Raw genomic sequence first — 23,814 nt, forward strand, 5'->3', positions numbered from 1 at the left:
TTCTCTGCTTACCCTGAAAGGCCTTCAACAAAGGACAAAAATAACCAGCTTGTGGTTCTAGTACAGGCAGGAAGAATTTAATTTTACCTGTTCACACAAATACTTAACTATTTCTCATCCAGCACTGTGTAAATATATCCCAAGCTTAAAAACAACGTCAAACTGCTAAACGTATCTAGCTTGCTATTACAGTACAATAATTTGTTTTAACTTTATTTTCATGTACAGCTTCAGAATATATAGAGCATAGAAAACTGTATATTTTAAAGGCATGTCAGGTAGAAAGAATATCCTGAAGTATATTTATCCTATTAAGACTCTAGTCCGAGGTTTTTGGCGTTTTCTTGGTACTCAGAACATTCACATCTGTTCTATGTGGAATCACGTATATGCTGCTGTTCGTATGCTACAGTGAGCGCGGTTTTCATTTCTAACTAAAGGGACTGCACTTTTACAGTTGAAGCTGAGTTCAGGTATATATACATCTTTATTTTAAATATTCACTCTATAAATGACCTAAGCATTATCAAGGCAAGAAGCTGAAGACGCATCTCTTCAAGTCAATGTCATATTAGCTTAACTTATAGTTTTATAGAACTATATTCTAGATACAAAAGTTTTAATCCCTATTTGCTTTAGAATTTTTGCATACTATTTCATGTTTGAATAAGACTAGCAAAATGTCTAGCTTATACTCTATCTACTCTTAGCCTTAAACCTACATCTGTTTATTTAAAACAAATTCTGCTTGCTAGCAAAATTCAGGCTTTGAATCTGAAATGTATTCAGCAAACTGTAGAAACACTTTTTAAAAAAGTAGGGTAGTAATGCTTGAAATTCAGAGTGTTCACACTAAGAGGGAAAGAAAAACTGACAAAATACTAGTGTCATGCTAGACTGGTGAGAATGCATTTTGCTCAGACTGATTTATTGCATTTTTTTTTAAACTACTATTACTTTTACTTGCTCTTCTACTTACTGGTCTAATTTCTTACCAGTCTTGTTGGGCTTTCTTTGCTCCCTAAGATAAGTATTACATGTCAAAGCATTTTAGGATGTTCAAGGAATTGAGATGGAACGATATGACCTATTAGTCGTGTTGGAGACCATTCCTATACTGGTTCAGTTTTGTACCTGAACTTTTACTCCGTGAGAAATCAAGGATGAATTATCTGCAGGAATGGGTAGACCATCAGCTGATGTATAACAGGGTAAGTTATCAACTTTAAGAGAGCTACGCTATTTTGTAATAGCAACTTTATTCTGTATTAAGTGTAAAACCTCATTCAAAACCTATTTATTTTGTATTGCCTGTGTACTGGGCCAGCTGTAGAGAACATACTGAAGTAAATACATGGTTAGTGCTTTTACAAAGTCAAATCTGTATTTAAACATCAAAGCTGTGACTAACCAGAAAAAGCCACTTCATTCATTCTCCACCTTGGTCTCCAAACTCTGAAATCACCATCAGCCAAAGCTAGTATTATACTGCTGAACAGTTAAGCCTGCTATTACAGTAGAGATTTCTCTCACAAAGTTATTGAGAAGTAAAAATTGCCAAGTCGTTTTATTTTGAAAAACTATCCTGGAACTCATAAACAAAACTATTACACTGATTTCTTTCCTTTTCGAGTAAAATCCACAAAAGAATTTAGAATTAAATTTGTAAAGGCCAATTTCTTAGTGGGCAGACTCAGGGAAGGCTTTTGTAAATGATATACTAGCCAGGAAATTACTATCTAACCAAAGCCCAGTGGTAATAAACATGTTGAGTTTGGCTGTTTTTTCTTTTTTTTTTTTTTCCTCCCAGAAAGACTGTACAATGCAAAAATAGAGGGATATAGAACTTGAGTGGCGTATCTCTTACTGCTCAGACTACTCCAGTCCCAAGTTGTACACTGCATTTGTTGGTAACTTCTGCCAAAGGCTCTGTATGCTTAAATTAAATGTGAAGGAGAATCAAGAGAATGATTTGCTGGAGTACAAAAAAGAGTTGTTTACTTTTGCAAAGCAAGTGGTTTTAATAAAAGCTCAATGACACTTACTGCACATTATAAATAGCAGAACACTAGTCCTCTGCTAGAACAGGCATGCTGATTGCAGTTTTGGGCTTTTAAAATTGTTTGCTTTTGCACTGTGATCTTGGCCTAATTTTTGACTCCCCTATATTTTTCCCATCCCAAAGGGCTAGATCTGGGCCAGGAATAGGGTTAGCATATTGCTTACAAATTAATTTGCAGAGGTTTTATTTGTAATCTGGCAGAGGCCAAGAACAAACTGTTAATGCCTAGTAAACGGAAAGCCATTGATGATGATGACATATGTTTAAAAAAAAATCAGAAAAAAAAACACCTTGGCTCTGTCTTGCTCAGCCCCGACCTGTTGGTGCCAGGCATTCCATTAAACCTGCCATTTTTTTGTATTCTGTTTCATATCAAGAACACAGTACATTTTTAGAGAAACAATACCTTTACTACAAAACCATGTAAATGATTATATACAAAATGGTTATTGGAATTTGGTTTTGTACTGTAGTGACAGAAATAACTAGCTGCTGACATTTATTTACGCTTCCTTAATATTAGGTACATAATGCCGCTGATCAGAGTAAAGGCAAATGCAATCCAGGCTAAGACGAAGGAATAGCCATATTGGCCTTCAGAAACTTCAGGGATATATTCATTGCTCTTGTGCAGTTCTTCATGCCTATCTGTATAAATGGAAGCTGCAATCATAACACACAGACCTAGAGGAGAAATAAAACAGCAAAATTTAGTAACCTTGGATACTGTCAATATGCATAATAACTATTCACTGACTTCCACCAGTGTCCTTTTCTGCAAACACTTACTTTCCATTCTCAAACTAAAGTGGGAGCATTTCAGGACACATTTTCAGTTTCTTTGGCAGGGACTAAATGTGAAGTGCTGTTGTGTATTCATGTCATTTGCAAAGAACACAAAATGATTCTAAACATCTAGATAGTTTTAAGGACTAACAAAAATGAAGGAAGAACCTGTCTATAACAATTGCAGAGTTATTCAATTTTACCAAGATGTTCAGAATCTTAGATATTTTCCCTTCAAAATTTAAATGACTTCTGAGCTGTGATATTATCCTTGTTTTAACTGACTAAATAGTACAGAATGGAGCAGTTCCATTTTTAACAAATATGCAGGACAATATATGACCTCCAGAGCCCTACAGATTTCTCATGCAGCTCATTCTTTTCGAAACCTTTTTCCCTTTCCCTTTCCTACTTTCATGTAATCGTTAAATTCACAAGTGTTGCAAAATCACTCACATGACAGGAGCTGGATAATAGAGGTTAACACAAATCTTTCTCCTTGCTTTAGACGGAAGAGTTGAAGAATGAAAACCAGAAATGCCACGCAACAGAAAATAGTAGACAGGATCATGGAGGCCTGAACAGCCTGAATTGATTGATACTCTGAAAAACAAAAGCAGTCTTGGTTAAAAACACAGTCTCTCTCTTTGCCTACAACTGCGATGAGCAGAGGGGCAGAGCTATGTTCTCTAAACAGGAGTTCAGCACATATAGCAAATCAGGTGGGCATGTGTTGCCTAGGAGGGCCCTTCTCTGCTTTCTTGGTATTAATACAGCCAGTGGATTAAAGACTTAAAAGCTTTTTATAATTCTGAATAAAACACCAGAGAGACTAATTCTCACATACCGCATCCTTCGCTACCCTCTATATACTAAAAACACAGTGGAAGTGCCAGGTGTCCAAGATGACTTACAGCTACAGAACCAGGCCTCTCACCAGAGCTGGAGACAGCTCTATTCCATAAGAAGTATCCAGACGTGAGAGCCACTCTCAGCACAAAAGATTCCTCACAGGTTTTTCCTCCTGCCAATCATCCTTTATAACTAGGAGCTAAAGTGACCAATAAAATTTTAACTACATGCAGTTAGTTTGTGTAACTTGGCTGCAATGATATGGACAAGCCAAACTGCAGAGATAAGCTGCTTGTAGCACCTCCGCTTTAGCATAGCTATGCTGCAGTCAGCATGTCTGTGAACAGCAGACATACCTGAGCTACATTTAATCTACCTAGTTCTGGTACCTAATTTCAATGAATGCATAGTAATACAGACATCAAACCTACCCCAAGCATGGGGTAATTCACGTTACTTTAGATAGGCCTGTGCATAGCAGGATTGTCTCACTGCAGTATGGATATACCCTAAGCCAATTTGACATTTAGGCAGCCAAGTTACTTTAAGGTTACATGGCTCTTCATCTACTTCATTAATATACACAAAGACTGAAAGTGTGGGAATGCAGCAAATGTAGCACTTGAGAATAAAAAAATATTTATTTTGGTGAAGCAGGGTAAGTTAGGCTGTGCTATGTGTTAATTTATCTTTGTTAAAATTTCAGATTATGGTCTTAGTTTCCTCCCATCCCTGTAAAGCAGACAGTACTCTTTTATGTTCTTCTTTCAAAGCTAGAGGCTGAGAGGCAAATTCTATCACTGCAGAGCCACTTTCAGATGACTTCACTGTTTTTACCTGATCTAGTATTTTAAGAGTACTTTGGCACTCATTCACAATTGTTTGTGTTTACTCTCTTGTACTGGGCTACAGTTTCTTCTGTTTTCCTCTTACAGAAACTGTTGCAATAGTTGGCTTTTCCAAAAAGCCGCTACTAAAGATTTTAGAAAACAGGAGCAGTTAGCATATGCAATTTTTTGAACAAATGTATTACTTTGCAGTGATTTTACCAATCTTCCATTAATGGAACTGAGACATACACATGGAGAAATACTCACCTCTGAACTGATCAGTTATAGCTCTGCAGGTGCTAGTGTTTGTGGTACACATTCTCCAGACATCTGTAGAAAAATTATCTCCTACCCACCAGGCCTGCAAAATAAAAGCAAAGGGCTCTTACACAAAAATAAATACATAAATAAAAATTAGGGGTGGTGGGGGGGAAATGTTACAAAACAAAAAACCCTCCCTCCTTAGTTATCCTAGTGGCTCCTGATCAGATGCATCAACTGGAACAATGTTCATTTTGCTACTTAACCATTAAACTAAATTTCAATTCTAAAGTGCTTAAAAGCATTCATATAGGCTAGGTCTCAAGAAAGTGAGGGCAAGAAAGGTGTTACTCTTCTGTATCTTTAGATGGGAGGGGAAGCCAACAACTTCAGGAGTTAGAAAATAAGTTTGTGTTCCCAGTAAAGAACTGAAAGCTTCAGTGCCCCTGTTTGAGACCTGGATTTGGGGAGTAACAAGCAGAGAAAAGGTATCAGAGGTCTTTCTACATGTTTCCTGATAAATTTGATGCTGAGTCATCTACTGACCAAGAAACTAAAGGCTGCATCAGTTGCTATCTGTTTGAACATGAGGAATTTAAAGCCAGACAATTCAGACAACTTTGAGCTTTCCATATTTATTTATTAGGTATTTTGGAATAAAGAGTATTTCCTTATTTATGTATCATTTTCATTTTAGAGCTGTGTAAGGTAAAAAAAAAAAAAAGAAAAAGATGGCAATCCTGAAGCACAAGGGATTTTCTATGTTTAGACAGAAATCTTGGATGTTTGGTGACTGCTCGCTCCTTAAGATATCTAGACAAGGATGCTTTGTTCATCCGTAATACCCTGTTTGGGATGCACAGCTCTTTAAAGGGTTGGGAAATAGCAGGGTAATACACAGGTGAAACAGAAGCCCTGTTTATAAATTTTCTGGTTCCTGGCACTGACATGAGCTAATCTCAACTTAATGGAGCTGTGCTGGCAATGTGCAAATGCAGTCCATAGACTATGGCATCTGACTGGCAGTGACAAATTAAGATCTCCCTGTGGTATTTCTGGTTTGGTGTTTAAACATTTAATGCAAAATAGAACTACGGTGACTGAACAGATTTTTACGGTAGCCTGGGAAATGCTGCAAGCACTCCACACAAGTGGCATTTCCTCAGGAAATCCATTCCAGTTCCAATAGCTACCCAGGCCTTTGTTTTGACTAGATTTGGAAAAATATGACTTTTAAATATGACTCCTGGTAGCATCTGCTGCTTATGCAGACATTCCAGAAACCTCACAGAATACCATGCAGCTTAGCAAACAATACACTAATAAAGACACTAGCGTATTATGACAGCAGCCACATGTGTCATAGTAACACTGGATTACTGGCTTTAGGAAAAAGCATTACTTCCTCTAGATGTACTAAGTCATTTTTATTTTTTTTCAGTCCAAGTGATTGATCTTAGTCCAATATATTCATATATGATTTTTTCCGCTTTGAATGCTTTTTAATCCTTTCAAAATGATTTTCATGACAAAACCTGTGAAGGTGATATAATGTAATAGGAGGTAGTTACACAGTTTAAGTTTGCAGTTGTTTAAAAGTAGTTAATGACACAAAGCAGAGTGCATGGGTTTGTATTTCTGTAACAATTTTTTGTTGTTGTTATTGTTGTTTTGTTTTTTTAATGTAGCAGACCTGAACTAAGAATAATTCACTTGTCCACTGTCCTAGCTTTTTAAATATTCAAAGGAGCAGGTTAAGATGACCTGGTTTTAGTGCTCAGTTAATGACCTACTTCAGTGTACCCAATCAACCATCTGACTGAAATATAACATCTCAGTCTGTACAATTTTGCAATACAAAGTTGTGGCTAATACATCATTTTACTTAGAGCACAGTGTCTGGAAAGACTGGGATTCAAACCAGCTTCAGTGAGTAAGGTAAAGTATTTCAAGCAGACAATTTTTTTGTCAAGCATTCACTGAATCTCTTAAAGAAAGAAAGACTCCAGTGCACCGTTAAGAGGACCAATCATTGTGCTTTAGAAAGAGGCCATTCAGATTGAGAGCTAGATATAAATATTGGAAGATAAATTCTTTCTGGTCACAAAAATAAAAAGGAAATTTGAAAAGAAAGCTGCATGATTCAAAAACTTTGTGCTGAAATTGCTTCAAGTGGATAGAGACAGTTAAATTCATGTCTGAAATTATCCTCATCTGAGGCTGGTTTGAAGAAAAGCAGCCACCTCTTTAGTTAGTTGCATGATTTTAAGTGTTACACAAGAACAAACCTCGGGAATAGATGTTTTTTTTCTTATATATGGTTTTGTTCTTCTACCAGGTTGGTGGAAGACTTATAAGATTCAAAACATACCTAGAAAATAACCTGAAATTCTGTAAGTAAGAGTACATGGTATAAAGCAAAGAAAAACCTGGGTGTCTGAAGGACAAAGAGAATAAATGACACGTACATTGTCAATAGTTGAGATGAACAGCAGTGCTGCTGAGGTTATGTGAAACACAATAATGAAAGCCAGAAGAATCAGCATCCTTGAGCTGAGGAGACTTCAGTCCAAGATAAATCTGTTTAAAAAAAAAAAAAAAAAGAGCATAGATGATCATTCTTTAAAAGCTGTTAACTGCTCAACCTGTCATTACACTATTTCGCAGTGACTATGAGTGGGCAAGGTCATCACGAGTGCGTTTGATGCTGTTAAAGAGTTCAGAACATCGTAGGCATTTCATCTCCAGAGGCACAAGATTTCACTTAATCAGTCTTTACATCAGCGTTACAGCTTTCGGTTTGTTACCTGTGATAAGTAGCCAGCACCAGTGGTGTTAAGACGAAGCGCAACTTGAAGTGAAGCCAAGAGGTGCATTTTGTAACATGCCAGTGAGATGGCTGCAGTGAGTAAACAGAGAACTTTCTGCAAGCTTCTCCAGCAAGGGTATAAAACACTCCTTCATGTTGACTTTTAGAGAAGTACTTTTCAAACTATCGCCTCATTTTCATTTGATGCCAGAATTTCACTGGCTTTAGTAAGGTCCTGTTTCGACCATGCTTTCAAAGTAGGAAGAACTGCAGATTTCAATAGGATGCTGGTAGAACAAAATTAAGTGTGTCAAGAACTACCTCCTACGCGTAGGAACAGCTGTGTTGTACCTTAGGCTTCACACAGGTTGTCCTTTGTTCATACAGTCACAAGTTTTACCCACTGGTGAATGACTTAGGGCTACCATTTTCTCCAATAAATTGCTCGGACAGATATAGCGGAATAAATCAGTTAGCAGCATAACAATCCAGTTAGTTATTTCATGTTCAGTAACTTAATACTCTCTCTAGTGCCCCTATTATCTTCTTACCTTATATAGCCCATTTCACATCTCAAATGAAAAAAAAATAAATAAATCTTAGGCACAAGGGAACTTTTTTTGACATGGAATCCCCAGGAAATCTATGGACAGACAACAAATAGTTATGGCAAACTAGTTATCGACAGATAAGAATATGCAACTGCTCGGCATATCCGTTATCTTTTTCTTATTGTATACAAATTCTTAACAATTATCATATGCAATATTCTACAAAGAATCCCCAGTCTTGCAGATATTTTCTTTGTATTTAATGTGTACCACCTGTGGCACTATCTGCATGTTATCACTCATCAATACATTAATGTATGTTTCTCCACTTCCTCAGCTTTTGAAATTTTCTTGTATGTCAAATGATCGTATCCATGCAACACACTAAATACGCGTAAGAAAAGGCAGTTATTTTAGGACTTATTTTCTTTTCATGTCTAACCCTCTCTCCCCTACTGCCGTGTGCTACACTCACGAACTACACGTACTGCAAGTAATGCAGATGGAGAATTTAACCAAATAAAAGGACTACTTTGACAGCATTTTTGAAGAGAATAGCAGCTCCACAGGCACTCTCATCAGTCCAAAATACAACTACTCTGCAAAACTTTAACAAAAAGATAACAGCATATAAACACGCTAAATACAGACTAGAAGTTCCAGACTAATCCTTCACCCTCTGCACTGCAGGATAGCGCTTCACTGCAGCACCGTGTTTTAACGAGCAAAAAGCCAAACAACGTTAAAGAGCTTTTGAGAAAATGATCCAAGAAGTTTACTTCTATATCTAATTTGAATGACTGCATTGGAAAGCCATGTCAAATCCTAAAACAAGGGAAGCAGCTAGTCAAATCCTTCCAACTCCTTCCAACTTTCTCCCTGTTAAACTTGCCTTTTCAGCCACAACAAGAACCAGAAGTGGTAACTTCCTCCAAAGAGCCGATTCCACCACATGACTCAAGATCTTCTGAATCTACCAGCCGCATTCTGCTTCTAGAAATGTCATTCATGGCTCTCTACCGAGCCTTTCTTGAATGAAAGGAAGGAAGAAGGAAAGGAAGATATTTTGTGGTTTTGTATAATGCCACATCAAAATATTTTCATCGTAAAATGTACTAGTCTTCACACAGCACTCTCTTGTCTTGTGGTTAGTTTTTTTCCAGAGTTTCATTTGTTGCACAGATGGTATCTAAGCAGACAATAATGCAACAGTCATCTGCCCTATAAGGAGAGAGAATCAAATTGCACTCTATTATTTTAAGGCTAACAATATATCTTATTACATGATGTGTCATGAATTAAGAGAGGCAGAGAAAATGTAACCTAATTAAAACCAATCTTCCAAAATCAAGACTTGCCAGCCCAGAAAAAAAATCCACTTAATTTCAATCAACTGAATGTTTTTGTTTTACTGCTTTCAGCCATAAGCAGAAGTGTTTCAAACAGGATGGATAAACTTGTATGGGCGATGAGAAGACAGTGTATGTTTCTCCCAAATAAAGACAAGATTAAATGAAAGAGCATTTAGTTTTGTTTTCACAAAATAAAACCACAAAGGCCAGTAAGAGTAGTTTCATGCTTCTCTTCTGAATAACCTTCCTAACAGCCATTTTTAGACACTTCCTCCTGGCTTGCTGGCCAGGCTCCTTTCATGAGCTGCTACAACTACCCAGCACACAGCGCGACAGCAACCGCACGCAGGTATTGCGTGCGTAAATGCCCCGGGGGAAAGAAAGCAGACAGACCAACTCCAGGTCGTTCATACCAAGGCAAGACAACCACTGCTTGCTCCCAGGAGAGCAGAGGAAGACCTGCAGATTTCAGTCTCTCCTTTTCTCCTATGATGCAGCTGGTGCTGATGCAGGAGCTCCTACAGTATCCACATCCCGAGGACGAAAAGACTGCTCTCGAGGCAGAAAAGACTTCACCTCTCAGCCCATTAGCAACCAGTCCTACTTCAGCCCAGACAAAGCTGGGATTTAAAAGTTTATTTTGGATATTCAAGATTCTTCTACTTTCTAAGTAAGAAGCTCTTCCTCGCCTGGTACTCTGAGAGCAGCCTGCCTGGGTACCTCTCCTAGAAGCAGGCAGCTCCTTTCCTCTCTTGTGAGCTGGCAAACAATGTCTTTAGGTTTTTGCATGGAGAATTTTGGAGAACACTGTTTGCATTTGCATTCAGAATTCTTAGTGTTTTAATTATTCATTGCTATCAAAATGCTTTGGTAGCATCCCAGTCTGCATGCTAGCTGTAGTCCTCTCCGCTTCTTATTCACTGCTAACTGTTCCTCAAGGGTTCTCTTCAGGCTCACAATTGTTTCCAGCTTTTAGCAGCAGCCTGAGTGCCTGCCGAAGCCAAGCCAGCAGCGTGCCACCTGGCAGCGAAATCAACATCTGCTTTTTGCCTCCCTCTCTCAAAATGGAGGGTACCTGCAGGAACAGATCAGCTTGCTCTGCTGTTTAACTTGGCTCAGTTCTACTCAGCAGAACCACCAGCAGTTCAGGTTAGATTAAAACCCTACCTTTTACATTTAATATATGCAGTCAGGAAAAGTGGTTACTAATGAGAACAGAAAACACATTTTTTAAATCCCAGTGCTCTAGCACCTCATAGTATTACATATAAACAAGAATCTACCGGCAATTATATTGAGAAGATGCATATAAACGATCAGACTTTTCAAACAAAATTTTGGTATCGATGTGTGATGTGATAGAGGATTCTGGAGTATTTTTTCATTTCCTTTTTTTGCAGACGTGGAAGCACTGCCCTACCTACCAGTGCTAGTGCATGCTGCTATGAAAAGGCTTCTTGCTCTGCCAGGGTTCTTACTCTTAAGTTGCTCATCTTTCCTGTTTCAGTTGCTTGATTATAGGTAAGAGCATTTGTGTTGATCAAAAGCTTTCTGGGTAGAATCACCCGTACTTTCTATCATTTGAAGTGATATGCATGATGCTCTCTAGTCAAGGTATTTCTAATTTTTAAGTACAATGCCTTGAGGCATGGACAGAGACTGGGATGATGCAAAAGATATTATTCATATTTCCCCAAACTGGTTTCAATTATTTTAATAGTTTCTACACAAACACAAAAAAGCTTTTTGGACCCACTACAGATGTCTTTTAATAGAGGTGATGGAGCCACTCTTCACAGACATGCACGACAAAAGGACTTAAGGCACCAGTCACAAGTTACAACAAGGAATAATCCAACCGTGAAAAATGCTTTAACATATTCAATAAGCACGATCAAGTACTGGAACTGAGCCCAAGAGTCTGGGGGTTCTCCATTCTTGGACATCTTTGTAAGTTGACTGAAGCAAGGCCCAGAGCATCCTGAGCCAACCCCATGCTTGGAGCAGGGCTCCGGACTGGAGACCTCCAGAGGCGCCTCCAGCTCTGCTCTCCTGCCACTCTGCAGCTATTTCAGGACACCCTGTACTGCATCACTGGAGGAAAGTCCAGCAAAGCTGTGAGAACAGAGAGCTTAAAATATGACTTACTTCATCGCAGTTGACATTAAAAAGAGATGCTGGGATTGTGCTAAGAGTTACGTTGGATGACAATATGAATTCTTCAGTTGCAAGACTCAGTATTTAATACCACTTCACAAAGTATGTGGTAGCACCAAATGTACAGGTCCAGCTGAGTTAAAAGTGCATCCTACCACTGAATCCAGGAAGAGTAAGTTAGGAGAATCCTACTGAACACATCCAGATTTGCTGTGGCAATAAGGTTTCCCACAAATGCTGTTATGTTGCGGGACACTTGCATAAAACACATTGAAAACAGAAGGCCAGTTATATTAACAAACATTTTTTTCAATTAGTACAAAAGAACTGTTCCTGGGTAATACTCTAGTGCTGCCTGCTTTTGCGCAGAGAGGATAAATGCAGCAGTTGGAGTTATCTTTAATTTTTTCAGTAATACAGTAGTATTAGAAGCAGTAATTTCCACTTTCAGTATTAGAGCATGATGTATTTTACAAGAGGTGGCTAAGCGCCTTCAAGACATGCAGAGGCAAGTTCATTTTTACAAGATAAAACAATACAACACTCACAGAACTACATGGCATTAAAAAAAAAAGGCATCAAGTCCACGCTTCCCAACGTTTCTGTGCAGTAAGCAAACACGTTACAAAACTGGCTTGCCTCTCTATGTCAAGCTCCACCCCTACATCTCCAAAAAAAGCTTCATTTTATCTCTAAGATAAACTTTATCTTTAATGTCCAGCAGTACAAAGAGGCATGCCTATTTGAATTTCTTCTGCTGTTTAGTACAGCAAGCAAGCAAAAAGGAAAGCTCTGCCTTGGCCAGCTCAGCAGAAGGCTAATCGCTACTTTCCAGTTCAGATGTGATCTCCACAAGCCATGCTTTCATTTCATCCCATGCGGTTCCATTTTGCTGCCAGGCTATTTCTCATGTTTGTGCATCCTTAGCTTTTGCAACCAGAGAAGCATGCACATCATACAGTCTGTTTATCCCATGCTCATGTGCATTGAGAAGACCAGAGCTTCTCCCACCACACCGTCTCCTGCTCCCACTTCCTAAGATGACTTCTCTGTCTCATCTTCACCTGAGCCCCCACATGGAGAAAATCTGGAAGCAGCCAGGCCCTGCACGTAGCAGGGCGAGCACCCACAGCACAGCTCCTGCTCAGCGCAGACGGCCGCTGGGCGCGCAGACTGCCAGTCGCCCATGGCAGGCGTGCTGAACAGACACACCCCAGCGAGGGGGCTGGGGATCCTGCTGAACAGGTCAGCGTACTGCAGCCTTCTGAGCCGAGATTCCTCCTCGTAACCAGCACAGCAGGTCTTTGGGCTGTCAGTAAGGATTCGATTCGGCTGAACTTTCTCGAGGTCACCACTGTAAAACCGAATCAAAGCGAGCCTCCTTAATTAGCAATTCTTCTGCCCCTCGGTGCTATAATTAAGACTGTATTTGTGAAGCTAGAAGAAAAAGGTTGTATCCTGGTCGCATGAGAAGCTTGTCATCTTGTGATGCATCATAAGACGTTTGGATTTACATGATAAGCATTTCATTCTGCTCCGAGTTCTTGCCACATCCCATGGCGTCTCATGACACAGACACAACTCAGGAGTCAGCGCATGTTGTGCCTGTACCGTTGCCTCTAAACATCCATAATATTCCCTGGTTTACAAGGAATGGAGGGACACAGTAAACTTTTTCACTTTTTTTTTCTTTTACCAAATACAAAGGGTTCTGTTTTTCTTGTGTGGTTCTCCAAACTGGAACCAAAAGTGAAGTAACTTCAGAGAGCAAACCTATCAAAAGCTTTGAGGGTTTCAACAGTTCTCTAATGCCTAAATATCAAACAACATAAAAGACAAGAAATTCAGGAAATTTAACACCAAGAGGACAATTATACCAGTTGAAACAACTCACCCCAATTTCATTACTTCTGCCCAAGTTAATTTAACAAATGGGAACACCAACATTACAAGCTACAATTTACTGAGTGTCATTCCTTAAAACAAGGCAAATAATCCTCAAACTCATACTTCCCGTCTACACTTTGTCCTTTCAATATTCTCCAAGCCAATCAATACATAAGACTGGGTACAACAGCGTGGTTTTAACGCTTGATTCTCTGCTAACGAGCTTTTTTTCCAGTTAATTTCTTTGTTATGCAGGAGGTGCCACCAGCCTCCTGCAGCCACCTTTCCTTGCCACCACTATGCGGTTACCTACTGGTAAACCACTTATATAAACTCCAGTCACACCTACTGCTTGCTCTTGCCAGCTCCTTTTTCATTCAAGTGATACTGGATTAAAACCTCCTTGAGATGCCTAGAATATTATTTCCTTAATTCTTCTAATACCAGTTACACCTCTATTTTCAACCTTTAGTGGCGTATGAAATATTGGTGGCCCATGACTGTATCACTCTGGCCGTATTCACTGTCTGTGGTAGTATCCATACATTAATTCATCATTTGAGTAATTCTCATCGGATCATTTGTCTAACACAAAACTAACACTGCATGTAGATTTACTGCATGTAAAGACTCTGCTGCTGGTAACCTCTGAAAAACATGTTGATAGCTCTCTGGTGCATGAAGTGAGCTGCTACTGTTAGAGCGCACAGATGTACAACCTGCAAAGAAAAATTTTTCTCATTTGTTAAAGTCTTATTTGTAAGTGTAATTCAGCAGCTAAAAATACAGGTTTACCAGCAGTCTCTCCATTTGTGCTCATATTCTGTTCTCAGGGAATTGAAGATATTGTAGAACTAGGCAGATGCAAACTTTTAAAATCTAAAAAGATGCAGAATGCTTATTTTTATATTAATCCCCTTAGGTCCATGCACTGAAGATTTGTATGTAATTTGTAACTTGTATGTATGCTCTCAGATACCTCAGAACTCTGGCTCTGTAGATAGTGTCCCATACAGTTAGGACAGGAAAGCGTAATTTTTCCAGTAGTAGGTAGTAGAATGGGTTACTTGACTTAAAGGACCCTTACACATCCAGCTACTTTTCAAAGTCCTTCATCACAAAGCAAGGAAGCCAGAAGGAAATGAAACAATGTTCCCTATATACAATCACTGCCGTTATGTTAAAAAAAAAAAAAAAAAAAAAAAGAAAAGAAATCAATACCACAAAAGTTGAATTCACAACATTTTTTAGGGTTTGTTCTCTTTGGACTACAATATTGGTCTGTTTGATTCAATGGCCAATATGGCAAATGGAAAACAGGATATTCTCCAGATCTATATTTTTGGTGCTCTTGCAGTGGGCTATCTTAAAACCCATCAATCTCAGCAGCTAAGAGAGTCAGCTTGTTGGATTTTACAGTGAAGTACAGGGGCTTGGAGACAAACTGGCACGATACGGTGTGACCTGGTTTTTATCCAACTTCTTTCAGGAAGTCTTGCCTTGAAACCAACGCCCTGAGGCCTGCTGTTTGCGTGCACCAAGGTGAAAGTAAATGTGCACCTACAGCTTAATAAAACCTTTTGTTATGGCAGTTGGATGTTTGTCCATTGTATGGGACTGCCTGAAGAACAGTAAACTTACAGTGAATAACCTCATATTCTTGGCCTACTGATGACCTACACGTGAGGGGATCCTGAAGCACCATTTCAGCTCTATATGAAACTATTTCATGCTAAATCTTAGCTCCTCCTCAGAAACCCCACTACCAAAGGCAGGACAGACCGTGCTTACCAGTCTGCCAGTGAGGCCTGGCAGGTCCCTGGACTTCCTCCACTCTCAACACATCCTCCTCATCAGATCTGTGCTATTAAACCAGAACTCTGAGGTCTGGGAAATTATAACCCTACTATCCCATACCTTTCCAATCAAAAACAAGAAAAAAACTGCAGCAAAACTGGCTATCTAGCTGCTGGCTACTGAGAACCAAAGAAACTGATGTTTCTAATTCCTTAGGAATGCTTTTAATAAAGCTTTGACCTAGGGATGCCAGTGCTGCTGCCACTTCTGTAACTCTGACGGTCATTTATTTGCAAACAAGTTCAGACCGGGTTTAGACTTGCCCTACCACTCCTTTCACTGTGGCCTTGCTGCATGCACTACAAAGTCGCTCTGCCATGGAGCCTTTGTGGGAAGAGCAAAAGAAAACAGGCAGGGCCTATGGGAAAACACTAGCACAATGCCCTGCCACGGTGCTGGGAAGTGGCACCCACAGGGAGAAGGAGCCTTTCGACATCTTAACCTGAAAAAGTCTCGAGCTTAAAAAACTCAAGATAGATGTATTCAAATGCTCCAGCAAGAGCTGGAAGAGAAGTGTCCCAGCCACCATGTGCTGAGAAGACAACTTAGCGGGTAAAAAACTGCAATTATAGAAGCCAGCTATCTATACCAGGTGGACAGATCCACAAACCAGCACCTTCCTCACAAGTCAATCAAAAAATTGATTGAAAAGAATACGTTCTTCTTTTTCCCTAAAATCCTAATCTCAGACTTAACCTGTCCAACACAAAGCACACTAGTGTAGGGTATGTGGCTGTAACACCTGGAAGTGTTACACTTCCCCTCTCATTCCCATTGTGTGGCTGTTGCTTGTGCCCTCCACCATCTGCTCATCCACCTTCAGTTTAAATAATCACATGCCTTTAGAAAAATGCTAACCTTTTTAATGAAAGATGCCCCATGGCAGCATTCTGTTCAAGAGATCCATTCTCAAGAGGCAAAAATTGAGAAAATCCAGCAGTAATTTCAAAGAAGGAACTGCCAGTATACTATACGTTTGGGTCTCTTGCAACACATGCATGTTTTCTCTTTCACAGAGCCATCAAAAAAACACTACTAAATACCTTTAAGTGTGCATGTGTAGAGCTTAATTGTATACTTACAAATTTGGAAAACACACACACACACACACACCCCATTTCAGGCATTAAATACAGCCTTTCTGTTCAGCCAGTTTGCTCAAAGTTGTGCACCAGATATCACTTCAGTATAAACAAAATTGTGTCATACATTATAAACCTCTTAACAATGAAGCTGGTCTCAAAGTACTACAGGCTAGTTCTCCTAAGCCAAACAAGACAAGAACTTCTCGTTCTGGCTTGTTCATCTCCAAAGACAAAGACAGCCTGGCGATGCACTTGCTTGCAGGTCAAGGCATACACACAGAAGGAAAAGGAACCATGTAACCTAAAGATGAGACTAAATGGCTATAAATCAGGTGTGAGCACATTCAGGATGGAAATTATAACTCTCAGAGCTCTCAGGTTCTTGGAACAACATTATAATTACCACAGCAATAAAAAAATAAATAAATAGAAGAGCTGCCTTCGCAAACAGGGATTATGTGATGGAGTGGGAATTAGCTGGGGAGTAAGGCTGCTGACCCAAGAGGTCCCTCCAGTTGGGTACACCTGTGAAGGTTGTCCCAACAGCCTGGTTTGGGTCTCCATATTTTCTGCAACATGCTTTAGCAGGATACACATGGCCTTGGCACTGCTGGATTCCCTCCTTTCCTTCAAAGACTTCAGGTGCTGCTGGGAGCAAAGCCAAGCATATATCTGTTCGGTGGAGTAACACAGGACGCGACCGTGGGACCGACAACATGCAAGCGGCTTTAAGGCAGGATTCATTTCTCGGGTGGGTGGTAAAGCTGCAAAGAGCAAGGCCTGTACCTCTTCCTGAAGGTGCTCCACTGGCCCCTGCTGCCTCCCAGCACTGGCAGCTCTGGCGCGGGGCCGCAGAGCTCACTGCAGGCTGCTGGCACCGTCCTGCCGCAGGCCCAGAGGCTGAGCACACAGCCACCTGCAGCTGGGACATGGACATGGACCAGGTGCTCCAGTGAACTACTGAGCTGTGGGAAGCTGCCTGGGAACCTGTTCCTGCAGCAAGTAACTGAACTGAGGTGTGGCCGGGCCTCACCCCTGCTCGAGACACCGTGTGGCCACGTTTCAGTGCTGAGGCTGTCCCCACTCACTGCCTCATCGGGGCAGGGAGGGACAGACCACATGTAACACCAGACCTTTTTTCATCAGGTTGACAGCTTAAATGTGTCATCTGTCTGATCTAATTAAAAAAAAAAATTAAAGAAAAAAGAAAGGAGAAGAACAGGAGAACAGGAGAACAGGAGAACAGAGAAGAAAAAAGAAAGAAAAAGAAAAAAAGAAAAAAGAAAAAAAGAGAAAAGAAAAAAAGAGAAAAGAAAAAAAGAGAAAAGAAAAAAAGAGAAAAGAAAAAAAGAGAAAAGAAAAAAAGAGAAAAGAAAAAAAGAGAAAAGAAAAAAAGAGAAAAGAAAAAAAGAGAAAAGAAAAAAAGAGAAAAGAAAAAAAGAGAAAAGAAAAAAAGAGAAAAGAAAAAAAGAGAAAAGAAAAAAAGAGAAAAGAAAAAAAGAGAAAAGAAAAAAAGAGAAAAGAAAAAAAGAGAAAAGAAAAAAAGAGAAAAGAAAAAAAGAGAAAAGAAAAAAAGAGAAAAGAAAAAAGAGAAAAGAAAAAAGAGAAAAGAAAAAAAGAGAAAAGAAAAAAAGAGAAAAGAAAAAAAGAGAAAAGAAAAAAAGAGAAAAGAAAAAAAGAGAAAAGAAAAAAAGAGAAAAGAAAAAAAGAGAAAAGAAAAAAAGAGAAAAGAAAAAAAGAGAAAAGAAAAAAAGAGAAAAGAAAAAAAGAGAAAAGAAAAAAAGAGAAAAGAAAAAAAGAGAAAAGAAAAAAAGAGAAAAGAAAAAAAGAGAAAAGAAAAAAAGAGAAAAGAAAAAAAGAGAAAAGAAAAAAAGAGAAAAGAAAAAAAGAGAAAAGAAAAAAAGAGAAAAGAAAAAAAGAGAAAAGAAAAAAAGAGAAAAGAAAAAAAGAGAAAAGAAAAAAAGAAAGGCAAACAAACAAAACCCTCACCTGCAGCGTTAATTCCAGAATTAACAAAGTTATGTGATCAGATCTCAGAACCTGGGCTCTACTGACTATAGACTTCTGCTTATCCAAAGATTAATCCAGATACAACAGAACAGCTCAAGTGATTTATGTTGTTCCACCTAATTAACCAACAAACAAAGGCAGAAAAGGTCTGTTTTTCCAGATTGAAAGCAATGTGTTTAATTCAGTAGAAATGAAAGCTGATATTGTTTTAACTTTGGCAGATGCTCTATGGAAATTGCTAGCAATTAAATGTGTTACATTCACTGTTGTAAAATTTTCAAACTGCTTGTTTGGATTTGGCTCTGACTAGCACCGTATTGGGAAATTTGGGTTTTCGTTATTTCAGAGTTTACACATCATCTATCAGGAGTGTGAAGATAACATCTCTATTGACTGTAGAACAGTTGGGTATAAAATGGAAAGCAAACTCTTCCCCCACTACTACTATTTTGTCTCACAGCAACACCGTGGCATAGGACTGGATTTAATACTCAACCCAGCAATCGACTTCTGAACACCATTTTTAGGTGCTAGTTTGTAACTGTTGCAATGGAAAGGGAAGCTTCAAGATCACCACCTGAACATCAGCAGGACTCCTAACACCATTTTCACTGCAGAGCTGCACCCGGCAGGTGCACGGCTCTGTGGCAGCAGAGCCCAGCCACCTCCTGCCCCAACAGCGATCCACCCCCCGGCCCCCTGCGCCGGGCGGGCTGCCCTTACTTGCCTGGCTTGGTTCTGTGTTTGAGTTACACTGCTGCCGGTTTATAGCTTCCACAGACTGAGGGCTGCCAGCCTTAGAGCCCAGGTGAGCCCGAAAACTGCAGAGCTCAGCAGCAGCACCAGGGACTTCTGCCTGGAAGAAGGGCATGCGTCCCCTTCTGTGCCTGCACTGGGCGCCCAAGGGAGTGCTCAGACTGCACACCTCTGCTGTCTGCACCCTGTGCAGTTCCAGACAAGGTGTAGCGTTTAAGAACCAGAGAAGTAAACCACAAATATATATCCTATAGCCATCTCCAAAGGGTGCTTGAGTCAGTCCACTTTCTGCTCAACCTACAGACTCCTGTGAATGTCTCTATACAGCCAGAGGGTTGTATTTTAAGGTCACGCCCAAATTATGAGGCTTCATCTGGCATGCACATACCATCATTAAACCTGCCCATGAAACTTCACAGGCAAAATAAAAAGGTGTAATTACATTTTCCCTGTTTGGTGAAGAAATAATAATTCCTTTGATGGATGAATTCAGGCCATCAGGCTTTCTCTTGAATCCCACCCAGCAAGATCTATTTTCTAAACACTGAGATGCTTATCTTCCTGATGAAGTCATGAGCATCACCTGATATAGTGAGATATATGCTACAAAATTATCTCCTCTCTAAAATAGTAAAGCTTTCAACAAAGACAGTAAATACCAAGACCACACCACAAAGATCACTGGTTTGCTTTGAGCATCCAAAAAAACAAACAAAACCTAACAAACGTTGAACAGCTCCAACAGCTCCATGAATGGAATTCCTTAGCACCGTGGCTTATGTTTCCCCTGCTTTCCCTCTGAGACCAATGTGATTTCAATAAAAGATGTGCATTCCTTTCTACTTTCTAATTTGGCTTTGTTGAAATATCGCATGAATTTTATATATAAAGTATTTGGTACACTTCAGAATAAATCTCTTTCTTATTAGTTCCTGTATAAAACAGTGCCTTTTCCTGCTGGGTCTTCTTCCAACAGGAATGTGGCAGTAGGACCTGGAAAGAACATCATCTGCTGGCTAGCAATATAAAAACCTTGTCCCCAGAGACCTACTTATCTCTAATTAAAAGCATTCTTGTAGTGATTTATGTGGTGGTGTCATGTCTTACATGACGTTCAAGACACAAATAGAACACAAAGTCTCAGTGCAAAACCAGAATAAGCACAAACCAGAGAAGTGAAAAAGAGTCTCCTTGTGCTGCCATACCTCTCATTTTTAAATGGACAGGGAAACAACATTATGAAAGGAGACGGACTACAACTAATATATTTAGCAATCACAGAGGAAGGTCTTGCTCCTCTAAATACCAATATGGGACTCATTAGTACAACATTCTTCTAATCATTGTAGGAACTTCAAACCCAAGATGGTTAACAACCTTGAGACAAACAACACCACAAAATAAAAGGCATGAAAATGGAAATGACAGAAAGATACAAAACAACTGGGAAGCAAGAAATACTAATAAATCAAGGGACGATCAACCATTAACCAGCAGTGGGTATAAGATTAAGCTGATTTCTTTTAAGCAGTGTTGGCCAGAAACAGTAACTATGGCATCTGAGAATTGCAACAGCTCGTCTGAGAACATGAAGGCCGAGAGCAGCCGTCAGTCTTGACCTGCTCTGTCTGTTGAACAACTTCCATTATTAGCAAGGCTTTAAATCTGTGTAAGCAAATAGCATACACTGTTTTTCCTCACTGGCAGATCCACAACATAACCAACACTGTTTGGGTGTTTATGACAGAATTCCTTCCAGAGACCACAAATAAAGCATACACCACCAGTAGTGTCTTGTCTACTAGCATTGTGTTGTTTTTATTTGAAATTATATCAAGAGACTGTTTTCTTTCCTGAAGGAGTATGCTAACAAGAAACCAATCATCTTGTAAGAGATTTCATGGTATTAATGCATTTCACTCCTTTCACACTTAATGTTGACGGCTAACCAGTTAGCAGAATAATTCCTGGTTTCCTCAAAATCAGCCTGGCCTGGCTGGGTATGCAGCTTACTTGATAAAACCAACATCAGCCATACAGCTGACGTGACAAAACCTGTACGCATCTTTATTCAGCACGGAGGAGGAACCTTCCTCCAGGTATCCATTCTCCAGCTTGATTTTACAAGTTCACAATGGGATGCAGAAGGCGCCTCAGGTTTCTCCCTGCGCTGAACCACTTGTGTGGGTTACTGCCTGCCCACCTCTGCAGCCACCTGCCATCCGTCCCGGCAGCCCTTTTCCTGAACTGCCCAACACTGCCTGGGCAGCAAAGCTTCCAAGATTCAAGTCAAAGAGCAGGTCCAGATGGAAGTGTCATTACAGGGTATTTTTCATTTGACAGCAAAAATATCTGCTCAGGCAGGCAAGAAGGCTTACTTTACATAGCTAACATACCAGCACTGGATGTAAGGAGTCTGAAAGTAAGGGAAGAGAAAGTGCTGCTTTTTCTTTCTTGATGGAGACTGGCCAACCCTAGTTGTTTATTTCTTAAACTCCTAAAGAACTCTAAGAAAATGTGATTTTACACATCAAAATGTGCAGATTACAGCTATCCCGTGGGTTTCTCCACACACCTCAATGAAGTCAGATACTTCTACGATGCTCAACTGCAGTCATTACTCATCATTTCCAAAGTATTCTCAGGTGCTGGGAAAAGCAAAGCAAAGCAAAACAAAACACACACCACCTCCCTGCACCATGTGAACAAAGCATTTGTGCCAAGAATTTAATGGAGAGGCCGAGCGGCAGGTTTCTCGGTGGCAGCAGGCTCTGATCAAGCTCCGGGGAAGTCAAGGAAAGGCAAGCTGTGCAGTAGTCATCCCAGAGATGTCCAAACAAGGAGCTGGCCTCTCAGACTGAATACCCAGCGCCGCGAGCAGCCCGCACTGCTGAAGCTGAACGGCCCCTCTGGTACCTGGCACGTTAACGTCCCAGGTGTCAGCCGGGCATCACAGCTGCAGAAAGCACCAACGGGACAAGCAGAATGGCTTTTTGGACCTGTAGCTCGACTCAAGTGGAAAAACGCCTAGTGCTGGCAAAAATGCCATAAACCGAAATCTGCACTGAATTATATATAAATGTGTTCTCCTTCCACTAGAGGGGGTGAGCTGCCAAAAACAATCAAATCTTATCGTAGTGCACGCAAACTCCACTCAAATCCCATCAACAACGACGAAAAAAAAAAAAAAAGAGAGCTGAGGAGAGAGACGGCGAACTTCGGGAGGCCCAGCCCGGCCCCACATAGCCCCACGGGGGGCGGCCGGGGCGAGCTCCGTGGCCGGGACGGAGGGCGGCAGCATAGTAAACAACCCCCCCGATGATATTTTTGTATTTTTTGTCGCGGTTTCTTCCTCCCCCCGGTTGCAAAGCGTCTCCCCACTTCCCTCACACACCACCCCGTCCCGTCCCGTCCCGTCCCGTCCCGCCCCAGTGCCGGGCCCCAGCCCCTGTCACCCCCCGCCCGGCCCGGCCCTACTCACTGCCGGGGGCCGGCGGCGGCTCTCCGCCCGGGTGCAACCGTCTGGCGGCGGCGGCGGCTGCTCCCGCCCTCTCTCCTGCAGAATGATGTCAGATGCGGGATGGGTGTGGAAAGAAAATAATTTTCAAAAGTGCCCCTCGGCCGCCTGCGAAGGCAGAGGTGTCTCCGTGCGTGTGTGTGTGTGCGCCCCGGGAGGGAGGGACGGGGCGAGCACGGGAGAAACTTTTCCCCGCCCGTTTCCACTCCGCCGCCCCCTGCGGCCGAGGCAGTGCCGTGAGTGCGGGGCTCCGCCGCCCCCGCTCGGCAGAAGGGGAAGGGGTGCCTGGGGGAGGCTGTGGCAGCCCGCCGAGGGCGGGCAGGGAGCGGGATGCACGCCCGTCGAGGCGGGGCGGGCCGCCCGGGAAAGCCGCGCTCTACCCGCCGCCCGTCACTGAGGGACGGCGCAGTGCCTGCCAGGCTCCGCGAGGAGCGCCTTCAATGGTAGCAGCGAGGATGGACGGCTCGGGGGGCGCCCACTGGGGCTTGTGTGCGGGGAAGGGAGTCCCCCGGGGGGACATGGCGGGGCGGCCGGGAGGCGCCATTTCGCGTCGGCGGCCCGCCGCGGTAACGCGCCTCCTCAGCGCCGCCGCCCCGCTGAGGCGCCGGGGGCCGGCGGTCCTGCGGCCGGCGGCTGTTTGTCAGGAGGCCTCCCTTTCCTCCTCCCGGCCGGGCTCGGTGCGAAAAGCCCCGGGACCGGGGGAGCCGGCAGGCTGAGCCGCTGAGGGAGTGGCCCCAGGCCGACCGGAGCGAGAGTCATGTTAAGGCAAAGCCTGCTTCACGGAGGGCGTATCTCCGCTGAAGCTGAGAGGACAGAAGTCATCTTTTTCGTTGGAGAGAAAAAAAATTGACTGAAGAGCTGAGGCTGTGTTCAGAAAGCCGGCTCCGGGCACCTCGGGTGAGCCCCGGTGGTAACCACGCACACCTGACGAGCTCTCCTGAGGAGATTTGCTTCATGCCTTCACCACTAACGGGAGTCAGTAATGACCCGTGTCCATTTACAGCTTAGTTTTCACAAAATACACGACAAAATAACGACTGTT

General features: G+C 41.6%; 1 protein-coding gene across 1 annotated transcript; it reads right to left on the bottom strand.

Moving 5' to 3' along the window:
- Positions 1 to 55: 55 nt before the first annotated feature.
- EMP2 (epithelial membrane protein 2) lies at positions 56 to 22,916 on the bottom strand. The gene is made up of 5 exons (XM_048053770.2): positions 22,737 to 22,916; positions 7,260 to 7,371; positions 4,798 to 4,891; positions 3,305 to 3,451; positions 56 to 2,746 (listed from the first exon to the last, which is right to left on the bottom strand). Exons 2-5 carry the CDS (start codon positions 7,335 to 7,337, stop codon positions 2,562 to 2,564), a joined length of 504 nt encoding a protein of 167 aa, XP_047909727.1. The 5' UTR covers positions 7,338 to 7,371; positions 22,737 to 22,916; the 3' UTR covers positions 56 to 2,561.
- Positions 22,917 to 23,814: the final 898 nt, after the last annotated feature.

The sequence above is a fragment of the Anser cygnoides genome, chromosome 15 (assembly GCF_040182565.1).
Source record: "Anser cygnoides isolate HZ-2024a breed goose chromosome 15, Taihu_goose_T2T_genome, whole genome shotgun sequence".
Taxonomy (NCBI): domain Eukaryota; kingdom Metazoa; phylum Chordata; class Aves; order Anseriformes; family Anatidae; genus Anser; species Anser cygnoides.